General features: G+C 35.8%; 1 protein-coding gene across 8 annotated transcripts in view; it reads right to left on the bottom strand.

Annotated features, from left to right (window-relative positions):
• The window catches only part of MLLT10 (MLLT10 histone lysine methyltransferase DOT1L cofactor), a 141874-nt gene that overhangs the window by 16153 nt on the left and 108330 nt on the right, over nucleotides 1-17391 (bottom strand). For all 8 annotated transcript variants that reach the window (XM_082044865.1, XM_082044864.1, XM_082044866.1 and 5 more), the window contains 2 exons: nucleotides 4555-4672; nucleotides 3113-3185 (listed from right to left, as the gene is read on the bottom strand). In XM_082044865.1, coding sequence (XP_081900991.1) covers nucleotides 3113-3185; nucleotides 4555-4672 — 191 coding nt within the window. The remainder of the gene's footprint in view (nucleotides 1-3112; nucleotides 3186-4554; nucleotides 4673-17391) is intronic.

Genomic DNA, 17391 nt, shown 5'->3' with positions numbered 1-17391 from the left:
TCAACAGCATTTAACAGTTCAGCACAGGCATTGCCAAAACAGCCTTAAAACTAGCTGTTTACACCATGTGCTGAAGTGATAAGAAGGAAGGTTTATGCAGAAGCATTCTGAACAGATGTACCACAATCCACACAAATAATGCACTTAAAAAAAAAAGGGAGGGGGGAAGGAGACAAATACATAAAACCACCACACACACCCCCACTCCCCCCCCCCGCAAGTTCTTTTTCTGCATTCAGGCTTTTGAAGGGCACATAACCCTGCTCTAACAGACTGCACCATTTGAATTATAAATCACCAACAAAATTCTTGTTGGGCTTAGGACTGTTTCCTATCAATTTCACAAAGGTAGAGTCAAAGCAACACATGACAGTGTAGCCTCTGCAATTCTTCTCTGGAAGCCTGTACAGACGGGGAAAAAAAAATATCTAGATTTCCCTGCATTGTGACATTAGTGAATCCATCCTCATTGCAGCTGAACCCCTGCCTCATCTGTTAGACACGATACAGTTCCTGCATACCAGGACTGAATCTTTATTCCAAATAGTATTTGATCAGTTTCCAATAGGATTATAAATGTGCTGTGTGCACAGGCCTGATGCTGTCACTGAGGTGGGAATCCCCTCTTCCACACATTGCTTACTTTCACAACTGTTTTTTGTATAATTTTGGTGTAGAGTTAATCATATTCTTACAGTATTAATTGTAATCAATACTGAATTTAGATACAGGACTACATGTATATTTCAATGCAGGTGCTACATAACAAATTTTTAAATCTAGGGTTAAATATGGGGTAAAAAAAGTTTAAGTGCTACCTCAAGAAAAGCAGCAATTCCTTTGCAAAATGGAAATAGCTCACATATACCAGGTATATTTATATTTCTGATATATATTAAAACTTCAAATATGATGGCTTAAGCATCAATCACTGTGATTATACAGGGGTACAAAGATATAACAATATGAATTTGAAGTGACCGTACACCTCATGAGCCACACGTCTTCTCCGAAGAGCTGCAATCAGCTGCGTCATGAACAGCAAACAATTGTTCCTGTATGTGTTTTTATTTTAAGCAACTGTTTGAAAATTACACAGTTCTTTCGGAGAACTGTGTTATTTATGAACCTCTCAAGCTTCAAAGGGAAGAGAGTCAGAACTTGCAGAAAAATAATTTTATTAGATAAAGCTGGTAACATTCAGAGTTGCAAAGTTTTCAGAGAGCAGACTTTTGAAGTTAATTTTTTATTCACTATAAAACATATTTTAAGAAATCAGAGCTATTTAACTGGGCAAGGTGAGAAGTTACCTGCACATTTTAGAAACGTCAACATATGTGTGATCTTTCTTGTCACACAAATGAAGGGTGAAATTTGCTGACTACCGAAATGAACTGAATGGATAAGTTTCCTAAATTTTTTCCATGCTAGGTACTTCAGACTAAGTTTTTCCTTCTGTCAATGCTGGAACTGCAGTGGTGATTTCTCTCATTCTCCCACCCCCCCGTCGCTTTTTTGGCTTCTTTTTGAAAAACTCTACTGCCAAGCCAAAGCTGCCTGCTCTTTGGCACGTGACACAGCTTCCATCCGCTGAAGGAAGCTCTGCAATTGTGAGATTTGAGCATTATACGTACACTGACAAAACACTCTGCAGCAGCCTCGTATTTAAGAGGTTTAGCCTCCCAAATATTCTGCCTAAAGAGAGCCTCAACACAACTATGCTCTACTGCAAATTGTACAAAGGCAAGGCCTTTGCATATTAACTAAGGCAGCATTAAAACTTGTAATTACCACAACACATATGCATAAGAGGACTGCTTGATATATAATTAATATATAGCTCTGGAATTTCCTAATAGTTGAGCGTTTCCCTTGGCAAAATTTTCTTAACTTACTTGTCTGTATATACATAAACATGTTCCTTATTTATATAAAAATGTGTATGCTAATGTAAATACATGTATTTATACTGAGAACACAGTCTAAACTAATTTGCATATTCTCTGTTGTTTTAGAACCAACATGTATTGGAAAGCTTAAAAGTCAGTTCATGACTAAGTAATAACACCTTACTATTACAATGGATATTCTCACCCCATTCGAGAAGTCTTTTGATTAATTAAGGAATATAATACATGATCAACAACACCAGGCATGTACATTAAATTATCTAATTTGGAGAGATTTGTTATAAATTACTGTAATAAACACATGCTGTAACAACCTAATTCATTGTTTACAGTGCTGAATCTGTGTAACTACCATTTTTCAGCTACTCTAAATCTTTTTCAAGATAAAATCCCCATGGTTAGTCCTCAAGTAAAAAAAATACAGTAATAACACTATAAAATCTAATTCATATGGGATCCAGAATGGAAAAGAAAGTCCTTTAAAAACAAAGAGCTACTTAAAATACACAGAAAATATTGCTTAAGTATTTAAAACACAATATAGAAATTTTAACAGTAATTATTTAAAACAAAATAATGTGATACATATCCAGCAAAAATTCTTATGTCAAACTTCTGTAGTCATTGTGAATTGCTGCAGAACAAAAAAAGTACTTTTTTTTTTTTTTCCACAGAGAATTGTTGCATATTTTAAAGTGGTGAGGGAAAGGGAAGAAAATATCTGTTTGAAATTTTTACTGATATTTACCTTCTCAGACTATCTCATTCTTGTGACTGTTGTAGTCTTTAAGTCTATGGGATTTTGGAATTTTTGCAAATGTGACTAAAAATATGATGTTAAAAAAACTCAAGAGATAAGCAGTACACATGGATAAAATGATAGATAAATCCCTCTAAGGCAAGTCTCCATTTCTTAAGTAAAGTCCTTCATTTGTAAAACTAATTTCAGTTGATATACAAGTAAATTTCAGCGCATTTTTAGCTATCTGGATGTATCAGGGTTTTTTTAAAGACTGATATATCTACATAAAAATAAATTTATGTATATGTGTGTATATATACATACATACACACCTCTCTCTCTCTCTATATATATATATATGCTTTTAAAACACTTATGTATTATTAGTAAAAAGACACTGAAGTTTCCAAACCTTAAAACATTTCCTCTGCCTGCACTCCCCAATGTAAATAATGCTTACCGTGGTGAGAGGCTTCCTCTGGGTGAACCTCCTCTGCCAACAAGGCTGCGGCTGTTATCTCCGAGATCTTGATCTGCAGTGTAAATATTTCACAGCTGATAAATCGACTCTTTTTTAGATAAGAGTTTTAAAGCTGATGTAGATATTTTAAAAATACCTTAAATCTCAACTTCTATCTGTAGTTACCGCTGGAGAGCGAATACGTAACTACTTTAAGATTGCTGAACTGTAGCATGTAAGGTGTTGTCCTTACACACTTCTGAGGCTGTACCAGGCCATGGATTATGTTCACTTCTTTCATTCCTTTCAGTTTTACAGCACAGAAGCGTGGTTTGCATTTGCAGTACCCTCCCCTCAGCCACTTTTAATTTCTACGGTGAAAGTAATGAATCACAGCTGTGGACAGCTAATCTGTATGCTTATCACAGCAAATCCTGATGCTCTGTATTTTTTTAACACTTTGCATCCCAAAACAACTCATAAAATATATAACGTATTAAACTTACTGCTGCCATCTAACAAGCGCACATTATTCTGCAAATTTACTGAAAACTTTATGAAAGTGTATAATTCACTAATTCCTATTTATAAGCAGAAGCATAGGAAAGTCCCTTGCTAAAAAGGTAGTAAAACAAACAAAAAAGGCCTCATTAAATATACGAAAACGTTTTGCTTGGAAGGACTCAAAAGGGTTATTTTCCCTATGGCCTCTCAATAAAATAACCCTATCTGCCCCCTTCAAGGTTGCCCTCCCCCTATTCTGAGTCAAGCGACCTCCGACCCCGTGGAGGGCAAAGACATGACTGATCCATTCTTGGTAAACTGCTAAACTCCTTCCCTGCCCCCAAAGAGGCACGACTGCCGCGACATGTCAACAAATCCTTACGGGGGAATGAAACAAAGCAAAGCCAGCGGCTCATTAAAACCGCAGAGAGGCAACGCTACAAAATGCCAATCGGTAAATATTCACAAGATTATTAAATGCTGCAGAAGTTCTCTAACGGGATCTCTTTCACACAAAGTTGGGTGTAATGCAATTTCATGAATTATGCAAATAAAGGTTTAAAGTATTCACGACAAAACCCAGAGCTGTGTTACTCTCGTTGCAAAGAGCTCCGAACTGAACACATCAATCACAGAAGTCACAGGAGACATTGTTGCATTCCTGCCTGCTGATGGCTCTGCTTAAACATTTACATTTCAGACACTAAAAAAATAAAAAGTTTGAAAAAAAGGGGAAAAAAAAAAAAAAAAAAAGGGAGGAAGAAAACCCGTGCTGTTCTGCAGGACAACTGAGAATTTACTTCCAACACGGAACAACTTTATACAGACATTTAATAACCCAATGCTGAGCAGAGTTCAAAAATAAAATTTAACTATCTTTTTAAAAAATAGTTAAGTCTGTAAAGCTGCATATCTGTTCCCAGCAGCGGGAAGCTTACCTGCTTGGCTGTTCTCAGACTGAGCTATAAGTGCTGCCATTGCGGAGCTGGGATTGAGCCTATTGCCGTACATGTGGGGTGGGGGCAGGCTGAGAGAAGATCCAGGTAGGGTGCTTGCCTGCAATGAAACCAATTAAAACTTGAATCCTAAATGCTAAATATATTTTAAAGAAGCCTTCCTATTGCAGAGTTATTAGTTTTTTTAAGGTGATTTTTTTAAATGGAATGTATTTAAAAGAAAAAAAAATATTATTTTCCATTTGTGAGTATGGAAATAGAATTGCAGTACTTGGAAAAATACGTCAGGCTCTAAAGTGTGTTTTACTTGTCATTGGCAAGATTTGTTAATAAAAAACCTTTAATAAAACAAATTACTGCAGCAAACATTAAAAATACCTAAAGTGCATTTTAAAACAAGCACCATGTAACAGGATGGGCAGACTTCCTTGCAGTCCCGAAATATGCACTCAATGCTAGGACTTCATGGCATGGCAACCATGTGGTTATCCTACTAATTATTTAATCTTATTAAACCATTTACAAAATAAGGGCAGGTAGACAACAGATGTCTCACAAATGCTTGGGTTCCTTACATCACAAGCCGGCTGTGGAGGTCAAAAGGTCCAACTTTCAGCTCCATAGTTTAACTACACAGAGCCATATTTCCTTTGCCCTACTCCGTCATTAGTAAAACCTGCACACTATTTGGTTACTTCCTATTTTGATAGACTTGGAAGCCTGGTGTTTTTTTGTTTTGTTTTGTTTTTATTTTAAAGAACGCAAACAGCCATTACAAGTATGTTTTCTATACAATAGGGGGCTCGCCAAATCACAGCTTTGCCCTGACCCCATATAAGGAACTGTATTTTTGGCAGTTGGCCAGTTCTACTTATTGAAGAGCTCCCAAAGTTTGTGTTCATTCATGTTGCTAACCACAATTCTGAAGCTCTCTGCTGGGACTTGTGCCAAACAAGTGAAAATGAACCCTTAAACAGATGAAGCTAAGGAGGCTGGCCAAAATCTTGCATAATCCAACGCAATAAAAATACCTTCCTCCTTAGCTGCTTACGCTTTTTCCCTTTCGAAGAAAAGATTTGTGTCAAATGCCGAGTTGCAGAGACAGGCAATCAAAGAAAAAAAAGGCAAGGCTGCTTACTAAAAAGGCATTTTTCTACCTGATAAAAAATATTTCAGAACAAAGAAAAGATTGCTGTATGGGGGGTGGGGGAACACCAGGGACACACATCCTGTGTGATCATTGGTTTTAAAATGGATATTTTAAGAAAATGTAAACAACCTTTCCAAATAAAACTTTTTTTCTTTTCTTTTTTTTTCTTTTTTTTTTGGGGGGTGGGGGGAAGGTGAACAGTAAGGAAGTCAATTTGTGGGACATTTTGACATGTGTAACTGCACACAAGAGACAGGGTAAACATACTGGTTATTACAGCAAAATATTACAGAGTATAAACCATGTCTCTGGAAAGAATCACACACTACCATTAAGTTTTGGCTTTCAGCCAACATATTAAACTTGATGAATGGACTTTTATGAATTCACACAACTGTTTTCAATGATGCTTTATTTACTATATACTGGTGAGAAATTGTGCCTGATACTTACATTCTTCTACTGTCACAAAGTTAGAAAAAGCCACATGTAATTTCTTACAATGATCAGGTTTTTTTCACTTTTCAGTTTAAAGGTATGTGCAAGATTGCTAGATACAGAACCGCAGTTTCATTTCAAACCTGGCTGTTATTTCTTTCATTTTTAAAGAATTGCATGTCTTTAGTAGAATTAATCTGAATTATTTGTAAGTCTTAAAAACAATGCAGGCATTTCCACCTGCCCAGGTATAACAACTTCCAGAAATACAGTACATATTAGTACTGAGACACTTACTGATGAAGTCAGCAATAGTGCACAACTCCTGCTATTTTCCTTAATAAACACCTATAGCATAATTACAACTCAACTACTATTGTTTACTAGCACAACCTTCAGCTGTTTTCCACTCAAAACCAAAACAAACTTCAAAGCCTGAAAAACAATTGGTTTTTTGGTCAAATTCTTTCACTGAAGAAAGCTTATGGAATGGAATATTACGAGATTCTACCGTTATTTGCTTCTATGTCTAAGAGACAAGACTAGCAAAATAAAAATCTCTATGTACTTTATTTAAATAAATTGGTTGAGGTTTTGAATTCTAGTAATAGAGTTTGTTATATCTTTTTTGTTTTTAAACTGTAAGTACCAGGCCTTATTTCTATTTTAGAATATTTCTACATTTCTTAATTCTAGTAAGTATTCTGATTACATTTTACACAGAAGCTGCTATACTTACTCTGTGTAATTCACTGCTTAAAACTATGCAATAGCAACTATATATTGATTATGGCAGGGCAGCTATAATCAGCAAGGAGGACACATGTTTATTTGACTGAAACGTGCCCAAATAGCTGTAAGAACTTTCCAGAAGTATCTAAGTATCTTGAAAGGAGTTGCTGAAGTCTGTTGAGTAACCATCACATCACAAAACAAAAGACATCAAAGGAATCAAACAATGTTTGCTAAATGGGCTGATAGATCAAAAGACTTAGCATGATTTAAACAATATCTAAGAACTTGAGTTTTTTCACAAGTGGTGGTTCACCCTAAACTTAACCCCTGTTTATACTTTAAAATAATAGTAAAGGTGTCCTACAACAAGCTGAAACTACAGAAGTTCTAGTGTCTCCATGTATCCCATGCAACTCTCAAAGGAAAAAGTCACATTAGTAAAATGGTTCAAGTAAGTTGGAGGTAAGTAAAAAACTTTTAAAGTACTTTTTAAAAATGTCAATGTAAAATGACAAGAATAACGATTTGTGAAGCCTTATTATGTATGTGACAACTCCATCAGACAGGAAAGTAGAGGAGGTGGAGGAGTGCTACATTATTTAAAGGTGAAATAGGAGCTTCATGTTTCACTCACAGTCGAAACAAGCTGTAGCAAGCATTTATTAAAAATGCGCAATCATCCTGTCAATATATATTAAGGTCACAGGACTGAAACATGTTCTAAAATGCAGAACTTTTAAAGCTGTAGTATTCTTTATTTCAACTGATTCTATTTAAACAGTCAACACAATACATGATCAAAATGTATGAACCAATACAATAATGAGACTACTAAGTATTTCTTTGGAAAAGGCAGCAAATTTTCCTGAAAATATTTTAGCCAAAGGATTTAAGCCCATCTAGAGGTATATAATACACTGCTTTCATTTATGGCATGTTCAATAAATCAGTAACACAATAAGCAGCAGAGCAGCACAGAAGGAGGATACACTGTAATTCAGAAAATGCCCGAATGCAATAAGAATTAATGACTGATATTTGATTGATGCTTAAAAACACTTCCTCTAGAGCAAGAAAGTGCGTGCAAGTATATTCTTCTAATTAAAGAACTAGATTTGCCAGTTAACTGAATTTAACTCATATATATAAATATCCTCTGAAATCCTTAAAATAGTTTTGTGTTTGTTTGCATCACTCTGAAATGGTATTTTACTGTAACAGTATGACTATAAAGTTTCCCAAGTTGACAACTATTTGCATTCATGACTGGCCATTTACTTAAATTTCCAGGGAAAACAAGTTTCTTCATTTCAAAAGTTGTATGTTCTTTAAGAAAAGAAAAATAAATAAAAAGGGAGAAAAATGAGACTATGTTTAGCTGTATACAAGTAGATCAGGTTTCAAAAATTTGAGAACCTTTGAGCATACCTATTCCCCTCTTCCTTTCAAATTTTATGCTACGGAATATTTTCTGATAACAGGCCTCATTTCTGTCTCAGCTCCACACCAGTAAGGTTTTAATACTCAGCGTGTGATGAGAGATGAAACCAAGTGTGAACAACTTTGGGGTCCCATGAGTAGGCTGACTGTTGAAGCTGTCAGGTTCAATTGCATCATTCCACATTATTCAATGCCCCAAACTGCTCCCTAATTGTTAGGGGCTTAACATATTCAAAACCATTGTTTAGGCTAATGCTGAAATGCCTACAGTTGAGTTTCCGTAAAGAAAGGGGAGGGATTTAATTGTAGTTAAACCATTTCTGAACTCTCCTGCTTTCATGATAGGACAACAAGGATGGCCAGAACAACCAATTCCAAGACGGCTTCTTAATCAGTTTATATCCAATCAACATCCCTTTTCCCCTCTGCTTTAAGAATAGTCATTGCTGTATTGTAGCTTTGCGTTGTATTATGATGCTTTACAATTAGTGACAAATTACCTAATTACCTACTTCAGACAATTTCTGTTTGTCAACAACTATTTCAAAGGTTATTTTTATTTCTTGTTTAAAATAAAAATAGATCATTGCTCCCACAATGACTGTATCCCTTGAAGGATGAGTGCCAGATTAATGTGGTTGGGGTCATACCACTTACCAATCATACTAGGTTCTTCATCACAGCATGATGCTGTGACAGAAAGCGTAAAACTACCCCTTGTTCCAATTAACACAAAGTAAAGAAATCAACAGCACTAGGAATCACCAACACCTACTTCTTATGGCCAGCTACTACTGAAAAGAGTCTAAAAACGTGATGCAGATGAAGTTTAAAGCTAAATTTTCTGCGAGCCACTCTGCCGCACTGCTGAGAAGATGTTACTAATGCTTTCCATGCAATTGTCCAGCTTCATGAAATATGGAAGTAAACTCAAGCACTAGACCAAATATTAACATCAGCTTACTTCATCTGGAAGGCATCTTAAACTGATGTATTTTGGTCAATGGCAAGCAACATTTATCTGAACAATCTACTATTGAAAATAACACCAAATTGTAACATGCAGTGCAATTATATGAGCTTAGATATTCATCATATTAATGCCATGTACATTGTGATAATCAAAAATTGATCATATAGATACATATATAAATTAACTGCTTTTCTGGAGAAGTGAAAAGAGTTGCATATGAAGTAATAGCAGCAAAAGCAACCTGGGGCCTTATCTTTCCTACTTTAACTTAACAAGTGAAGAAAAGTGATTTTTATCTCTGGAATTTTTAAGGCCAGTTACACTGTGGAGGGCACACATCAGTGGGCTTTTCTCGAGTATTCAATGCAGTGGGAAGAAGGTGCTATTGCTTCCTTTTATTCTTTCAGTATTTCTGGTACCTTCTTTAAGTTCAATTAGGAGACATGGGCGGAGCCACTGCTGCACATCACCACTTGCCTTCTTGGAATTCTGTTCACCTGGGATGGCAACACGCACCTACATACGAGTGGGTGGTCAGACTGCAGCAATACATCAAATTTCTAGGAAGCCCAAGAGGAAAGTTCTGCCACATCAACAGCTTTTCATGCATCACTTGCTGCAACACAACTCTTGAGTGTTTTCACCACAAACATGGAATTCGCTTACACCTTGTTTCCAACTAAAAAAAATTCCAAATTCCTGATTATTTTCCTATATGCCAAGAAATACAAATGGAATTGAAGACAACAAAAAAATCCTTAATAAAATACTGTTTCTACATTTTTTCTGAAACCATCATCGGACTTCTCAAAACAACGACCACAACACAAATAATACTAAAATGCAGCATGGTAAACTCTATTTATATATTTCAATTGAACTGATACTTTCTTTTACACCTTTTAAATTTGTAGTTTGGCTTTCATGTGTATTTTGGCTTTCAATTCATTTTCAAGCAAACTATATTGACTCCTTAACTAAAACAGCCTGCAGCACTATCGATGACTGAAAGCAGAAAGTGTTCTTTTTACAGCTAACCTCACCTCACCTGCTGTCGTACATACATCACCAATGTGAGTGAATCCCAAACATCCACTGGAGCCTTTTACTCATTCATTCTACAAATGCAATATGGGGATTGAAAAGATAACCCATTACATGCTGCCACGACCACCATCTAAGTTTAAAAGTTTGGGATTTTTAAAAACAGTCAATGTGCAGTTTTACAATAAATGTTTTCACTAACTGGTGAAATTAAAGAATTAACTGAAAAGCTTAACTAGGAGGCTGGAAAAGTTCAAATGGAATCAGAAAAATGCTTGTGATGTCTCACAAGAAAAAAACAACTTTTCAATCAAAAAGTATTAATTACACATGTACTAATTATTATAATTAAATCTGTCATGAAAACTATATACATTACATGTAAAATCATCCTATGGACACATTGCTCACATCATTACCGCTTTTTATGTTACTAGCAAAAATAAATACTTTGAACTCCTAGCTGTGATGAAGACTCTTGCTTACGAACAAGCCAATAATCAAATACTGTCTTTAAGAATCAATTCTTTTATTAAATGTACAAACAAATCCTTCAATTAAATGAAATCATCTAACCTTTAAACAGCAGCACTCAAGTATTTTCCAAGAAGGGCATGAATGAATGTAACTGGGAAACACAGTGGGATTTGAAAGGCAAAATGAAAAATTAATGGCACACCTACAGAAACTAATTTATACCTCTGCCCAGTGTACAACAAGGGCACATCAAGTCATTAAAAACCACACGGGTAGAAGGCCTATCTTCCAATAATGTGAAAAAGCTATAACCTCAACTGTACTACCAGTTTACTCATATCCTCCATGTTAACTAAGCTGCATATCCTATAAAATTTAACCAATTAAAAGCTATTTATTTACAAACTAGACACCAAAAAGAAACTTGTACAAAACCTGACTAGCATGCTACCTCATTAAGAGGTCTCTTTTGTTTGTTTTTGTCTTAAAAAGGAGGATTTACAGAGATAAGACCCTGGGATTCCTCCACCTCCCCCCTGCAAACCTATCTGGAAACAGAGCTATCATTTCGACACAAATCCCTTTTACCTCAAGTTCTTCCTCAGTCCTTTCCATCTACCTCTGTCTTCACTGCATTTAACCTGTGTGTGCTCTACATAGAAAATGGAAACAATATCTTACCTAAGAATCTGTTTTCCTTAAGAACATACATATCAGAAATCACAATTTCGCTCTCATATTGACTATCAGAAAGAATGACATGATTAGGAAACAAACCCAGTATACCCATAAAGGAATCTATTTTCTTCACATAAGTATTCCAAAGAAAGCCAGCCACTTGTAATATGGCGAACAATGGATTAGAGAGAAAAGTAACTACTGCCAAGATCATCTATAATTTCAAAAATAGCAATAATAAGGAACCAGACACTTAGTCATATTGACATTTAAACTTTCTAAATAAACAGCAATAGTCTTTGCTATTTAAGTGATGAAACAAATGTCTACAGTAGCAGAATTACTGCTGTGTAAAAATGCTTGCAAGATTCTCAACATTTTACACAAGGCTTATAAGGACACTGCCTCAGCAAAGAACTTTGCAGCTTGTAACAAAGCACACACCATGTAGACTTGAAATGTTTTTCAAGTCAAACCTAAACATTTGGTTTTATCTAAATATTTTTTAATTTATTCTTTCCACTGCATACAGACTAGAAAATTTCACATTTTTCACATTCAATACCCTTACTATTGTCTCAGGCAGCTAAAATGAAGTAGCTACACTCAGTTCAAGGAAGAGGTCAGTGTGCCTCAGTTGCCTGGAGACTGATGGTTGCTACAGCAGCACCAGATAAGCCAAGCTAAATAAGCTTCAGCTTGAAGGCAGAAAACATTTATTGCTAGACGGAAACGTTGATGCAGTCGTCTCAGCGTGCAGCACTGCACAAAATCATGCAACTGCCTTTCACACTACCTGTATATTGCGTAAGTCTATGCAAAAACAATCTTACTGAAGGAAGAGGAAAATGCAAAAAGAAAATATTTTTTAATTGGGCTAAATACTAGATTACTTGCAACTATGATTCCTTTGTTCTTCTACTTGAGTCACATGTTAGAAGGAATTTTCCCTCTGGCTGTAAATTCTTCCTCTTTGCTGCTCTCCTCCACCTCCACCCCCACCCCAAAAATCCTCAGTTAGATTGAATGAGAAGAAAATCAGATTTTTACCCATTTGCCTAGAAGTAACAAGGAATTAAAACAACTTTTAAGAGACAAACAAGAAAATTTAGATGGAAAAAACTTTACTAGTATGGTTCTTGTACATTTTTAATTTTCTAAGATGCTTAAATTTCAGTGGCTGTGACACAAATACTGTTCAGTGACTTTGCAAGGAAAGTCACTAGTTTGCATTGGTATCTTACACCACAACACCAAAGCCCTCTCTGTCTACAAAATACTGAGGGATGCATTCAGCACACGTTCTAAATCTGCCAGCACTGGCAATTTCCTGTGGCAGTGAGTCCCATGGATGAGCAACATATTCTAATAAGAGTGATTTCTCTCTGTTCTAGATTGCTGGCTTTTCCTCTTATATATTTTATTTTTCTTTCTTTTTTTTTAAGTTATAATGAGAACAGAGTAATTCCAGCATCCGAACAGTCTGTGAGCCATGCTGCTGTTTTACCTTTGACCCAGTGGGTAGGAACCTCTTTTGAGAGATCTTATCATCAAGAGGTGTTTTGATAGTCACATAAAATATGTTAATTGGTTTTCACATCTCCACCATTTCTATTGATTAGAGAATTCCAGCACCACAGTAAGGATACAATTTCCTTTTTCTGGAAGCATGCTGCTTAAACTGTGCAATATCATGATCTCCAGATGTTTTATTATTCTCTTTTTAATTATCACTCATATTAAAGGTAATGCGAATCATCTTTAGAAAGACAAATGCAGAAAATACAAACAAACTGACCACAAATTTTTACTGTAAAGCTTGCTACTTTTATGTTGGATCTTAAAGACAAAAAAAAAAGATGACACCACCACCATACACTGTATGGCAATATATAAACTGAACTTACAAAAAATGAATAGAACTTATAAAACATACTGTTTATCTAGAGGAAAGATCACCTAGTTCTAGATTAAATAAAATGAATTAGTATTGGTGAAAGGAAAAGACTGGTATGACCTGATGTCATGATCAGCAGAGGATGCATATTTTGGAGAAATTTAGCAATACATTAACATACTGTCATAAGTGCTGTCTATGCTTTACATAAATTACTGATTTCTAAGGGATAAGAGGTGTCACCACAAGGCACCCACCCATTACTAGCTTTGCACACAAGCAGTAGAAATCTATACTATCTTCATAAGAGCTATCCCAGCATTCAACATCTCAACTATTTTTATATTAAGAAACAGACTTCAGGAAGTAACCTGATAAAAAAAATGTAAGAGGAGCGCAAGGGTCTTCTCAAGTTATGGAAATCATCTCTGATTACATGTCTTATGTAATTTACCATAAGTAGGATAAGTTACTTTGCAGTGCAAGAAAGGATTATTGCTTAAATAAGGTTTTTGAGATAATTTCAAAGTCTCTACTTTTAAGGCTTAAGATATTCTGATCCAAAAGTGTCTGCAACAGAGTTATACTAAATTCTTCACCTCAGCCACCAGACATGGTTGTGACGTGCACCTCTGGGAATGGAGCAGGAAGCTCCCTCAACAACCAGCCATCTAGTGCAGGTTAGCTGAACTCTGAGATTGCCACATCTGTCATATCCCAGCGTCCTAGAGCTGAGGGCACTTTATGTTTTTCCATGCATTCATTCTGCTCCCCAAAGAAAAGCTCATTAAAGCACTAACAACTAACAGAACTGCCGCTTTCTAGAGTACCCACAGAGAGGATGGCCCAGAAACTTCCCTTCAGTGGACTTACACACTTCTGCCTGCCCAGCTCTAGCCAACTTCAGAGTCTTAACCTGAAACTTTCCTCCCTTCCTCATGTTTACTTTAACCTGAATTTTTTTTTTTAAAGGTGGGAAACAGCATCAATTTATCTGAGCAAGACTTGGAAAGAGAAGCAAAGGGAGGAGTATCTTTCTTGACCACACTGAATCTGAGAATATGACATCCATAATTTGAGGCTACACCTGCAAACTCAGCAGCAATATGTATCAGGCATGTGCATTTTACTGTCCTATGAAAATGGCCAAATCCTCCTTCTGAAGACTTGCAAAAAGCCTCTCAACTTGAATTTTCAGCAAAGACTACTATCTAATTCCCTCATGAATCCACTTCTGCTTTGAAAGGTATAAATAAGATTGCTCCCCAAACTGCTCCTAAAAGAGGAAAAAGAATTAAGAATAAAGTTCCTTTTTCCTGTATTTTCACTTATTTTCTTGTGGGTGTCGGAATAGAAACCAAAAAGAAAGGGAGAAGAAAGTTCCCTCGATAGCCCACAAAACAATAAGATGACTTCAACTGTGACAAGAATAAAACCACTGAAACAGGAAGCCAAAACCAGTGTAAACTAGTAATGTGGAGAAAGAGCACGGGACTACAGATATCCAAAACTAGGGACTAGACTAATTCAGAAAGTGAGAAAATAAAAACCACAGGACAGAAGCATCTGGAACATAAGGTGCTCTACATTCAAAATCTGAAAAGATCTCAAGATTCCTGAGCTTTCACATTCCTCTCTAGTTAACAAATAACTTCAAATCTATTGAAAAAAAAAAATCCTTATCTCCCTCTAAAAGCTGGATCAGACAAAGGAGGATGACCACCACTATATGAATGCTAAAGAAAACCCTGCTGTTTCGCCACTATTCCTAAGGGGAGTAAAGCCAAACCAACTTCAGCAGGGACAATGGAAGCAATTAAAGCAAACTTATTTCACTTAGAATTGCAACTGAGCAGTAGCACCTATCTTCCCAGTTATCACATCTCCACCAAGGAGGCAGCTGTTCACTAAACCGTGTTGAAGTGGATCTATCATGCCACCACAAATAAATCCTGGACTAAAAAGAGTAACCAACAGCAACTACTCAGTTCCCTGTCTCTGTGCAAGCCACGAGGGCTGCTCCAACAGATACTTCTTGCCCTGCTCCTTCTATTAGCCGCTTCTGTGGCAAAGGAAGCACAGCACATAAAGTAATAGATGGGAACTTAGAAGAAAATAAAACTGAAGCTGCAGAGGAAGAAAAACAGAATAATAAGAAAGGAGAATCCAATGGAAAAAAAAAATCTCTGCCCTGAGAAAATAATCTTTTGTATTGTATCTGTAAAACAGGTTAGTGACAAGAATATGCAATATTGCTTGAAACTGCCTCACAGATGTGCTCATTACAGTCACTAAGAGAGCACAGATACATTACATGGACCAAAACCAAAAACCAAACACACCAAAAACCCGCACTACAAAGTCACAATTTGGTCACAGTGAACTTCCAGAATAGAATAAATCCTGAAAATTTCTGAATAAACTGAGATTGCTGAAATGTAAAGATCACACATTACTGAATCATACAACACCAGCACCAAAGAGCTGATGAGCTACAAATAAAAAATTTTAAAAAATTAAAATTTAAAAGGCTGTGTGTCTTAAAGAAACCACTATATGCCATTTCCACTGCCACTAAAAATACTATTGAAATGAGATGACAACATACTTAAATGATTTTTTTTCTTGAAAGGAATACAGGCAGAGAAATGGTTTTAATAACCAAGGACTGGAAGAAAACCCAGTCAAAAACATCTACTTCTATTTCTGCAGACTGACACTGCAGAGCAGACGGCCACAGAGCACTAGTTGGGTAATTTCACTCATTTAAGTCATCAAAAAGAACAGAGAGCTCAACCAATTTCAATCTTCACCCATGCAGCAAACTTTTCATTATAAAACATTAAATCTACTAAATCAATTTTTTTAAAAAAAATCATTTTTAAATTTAACAACCACCATTTCCTGATAAGTAGAAAAAAAAATCCTGCTGTATGATACCAAAAGATACTGAGGCATCCAGGTCACTGCGCTTTTTATGAATATACATTATTCACTAAGAAGAACTAATCAGAAAGAGCAATACAGCAAACTGTTACAGAACAAAACAGGCTGACAAACATTTTTTTTTTATAATTATAAAACACAAGGAAATCTTAGAGATAAAAACTGAGCATAGGACCTCAGAGTGTTACAATTTGTAACGTGGATTAACACAGAAAAAGTTAAGACAATATTCAAAATCCAAATGCAAGAAAGAGACTTTTCTCAACAACGGAGCACACATTACTATTCATGCAAAAGTTGAAGACACGCTTCCCAGAGAAAAGACAGTAGTTTGGGATACAGTAATTTGCTGTTCCATGCAAAACAGGAAGTACCGACAAACACATCAAAACAAGAGCAAATATTTGTGTGGGCTATACTTCTCTCCTGTATCCCTTTTTTCCTGTATTCTTGCAATTGTTAAATGCATTGTTATCCTAATAAAGCCTAACTGAATGAAGCACTGTAGTGTATTGGAGGCTATGCCCAAGACGTATAAAAAAGAAGACAGGATGAAAAAAAAAAAAAACAAAAACATTTTCAGCAAGTGGCATTTTTACTAGGCCACTGATTCCCACCTGGTGAGGAACACCAGCATTTCAATTCAGTTATGGCACAGCATGGAACACAAGCTAATAATCTCTTCTGGATTTATTAGATTGAAATAAAAATTAAGAGTGGCATGAGGGCAAAGAAAATGATACACAAAAGAAAAGGTGATCGCGATAAGTCCCATACTGTGGTTTTTTTCTTCAAACAAAAAACACACTATGGGAACTATCAGACTAGGCAATAGAATGAAAGAATCAAAATCCAGGATTTTCAAGTTGATTTTTTTTTTAAAAGCTTTAAAATAAGTGTTGTTTAGTTGCTGAAGGAAAAAGCAGCACTTGGTGTTTTAACCACTTAAGTTTTATATAGGCATAACAGTTATTAAAAAAAAAAAAAAAAGGCACAGTAGTATTGCCTGATATTCTCACGACAGTTGCTTTCAATTGCTTG

Source organism: Streptopelia decaocto, assembly GCF_964273445.1.
Source record: "Streptopelia decaocto genome assembly, chromosome: 2".
Lineage (NCBI taxonomy): Eukaryota > Metazoa > Chordata > Aves > Columbiformes > Columbidae > Streptopelia > Streptopelia decaocto.
The sequence above is the reverse complement of the archived record's forward strand: the minus strand, read 5'-3'. Positions and strand labels throughout refer to the sequence as shown.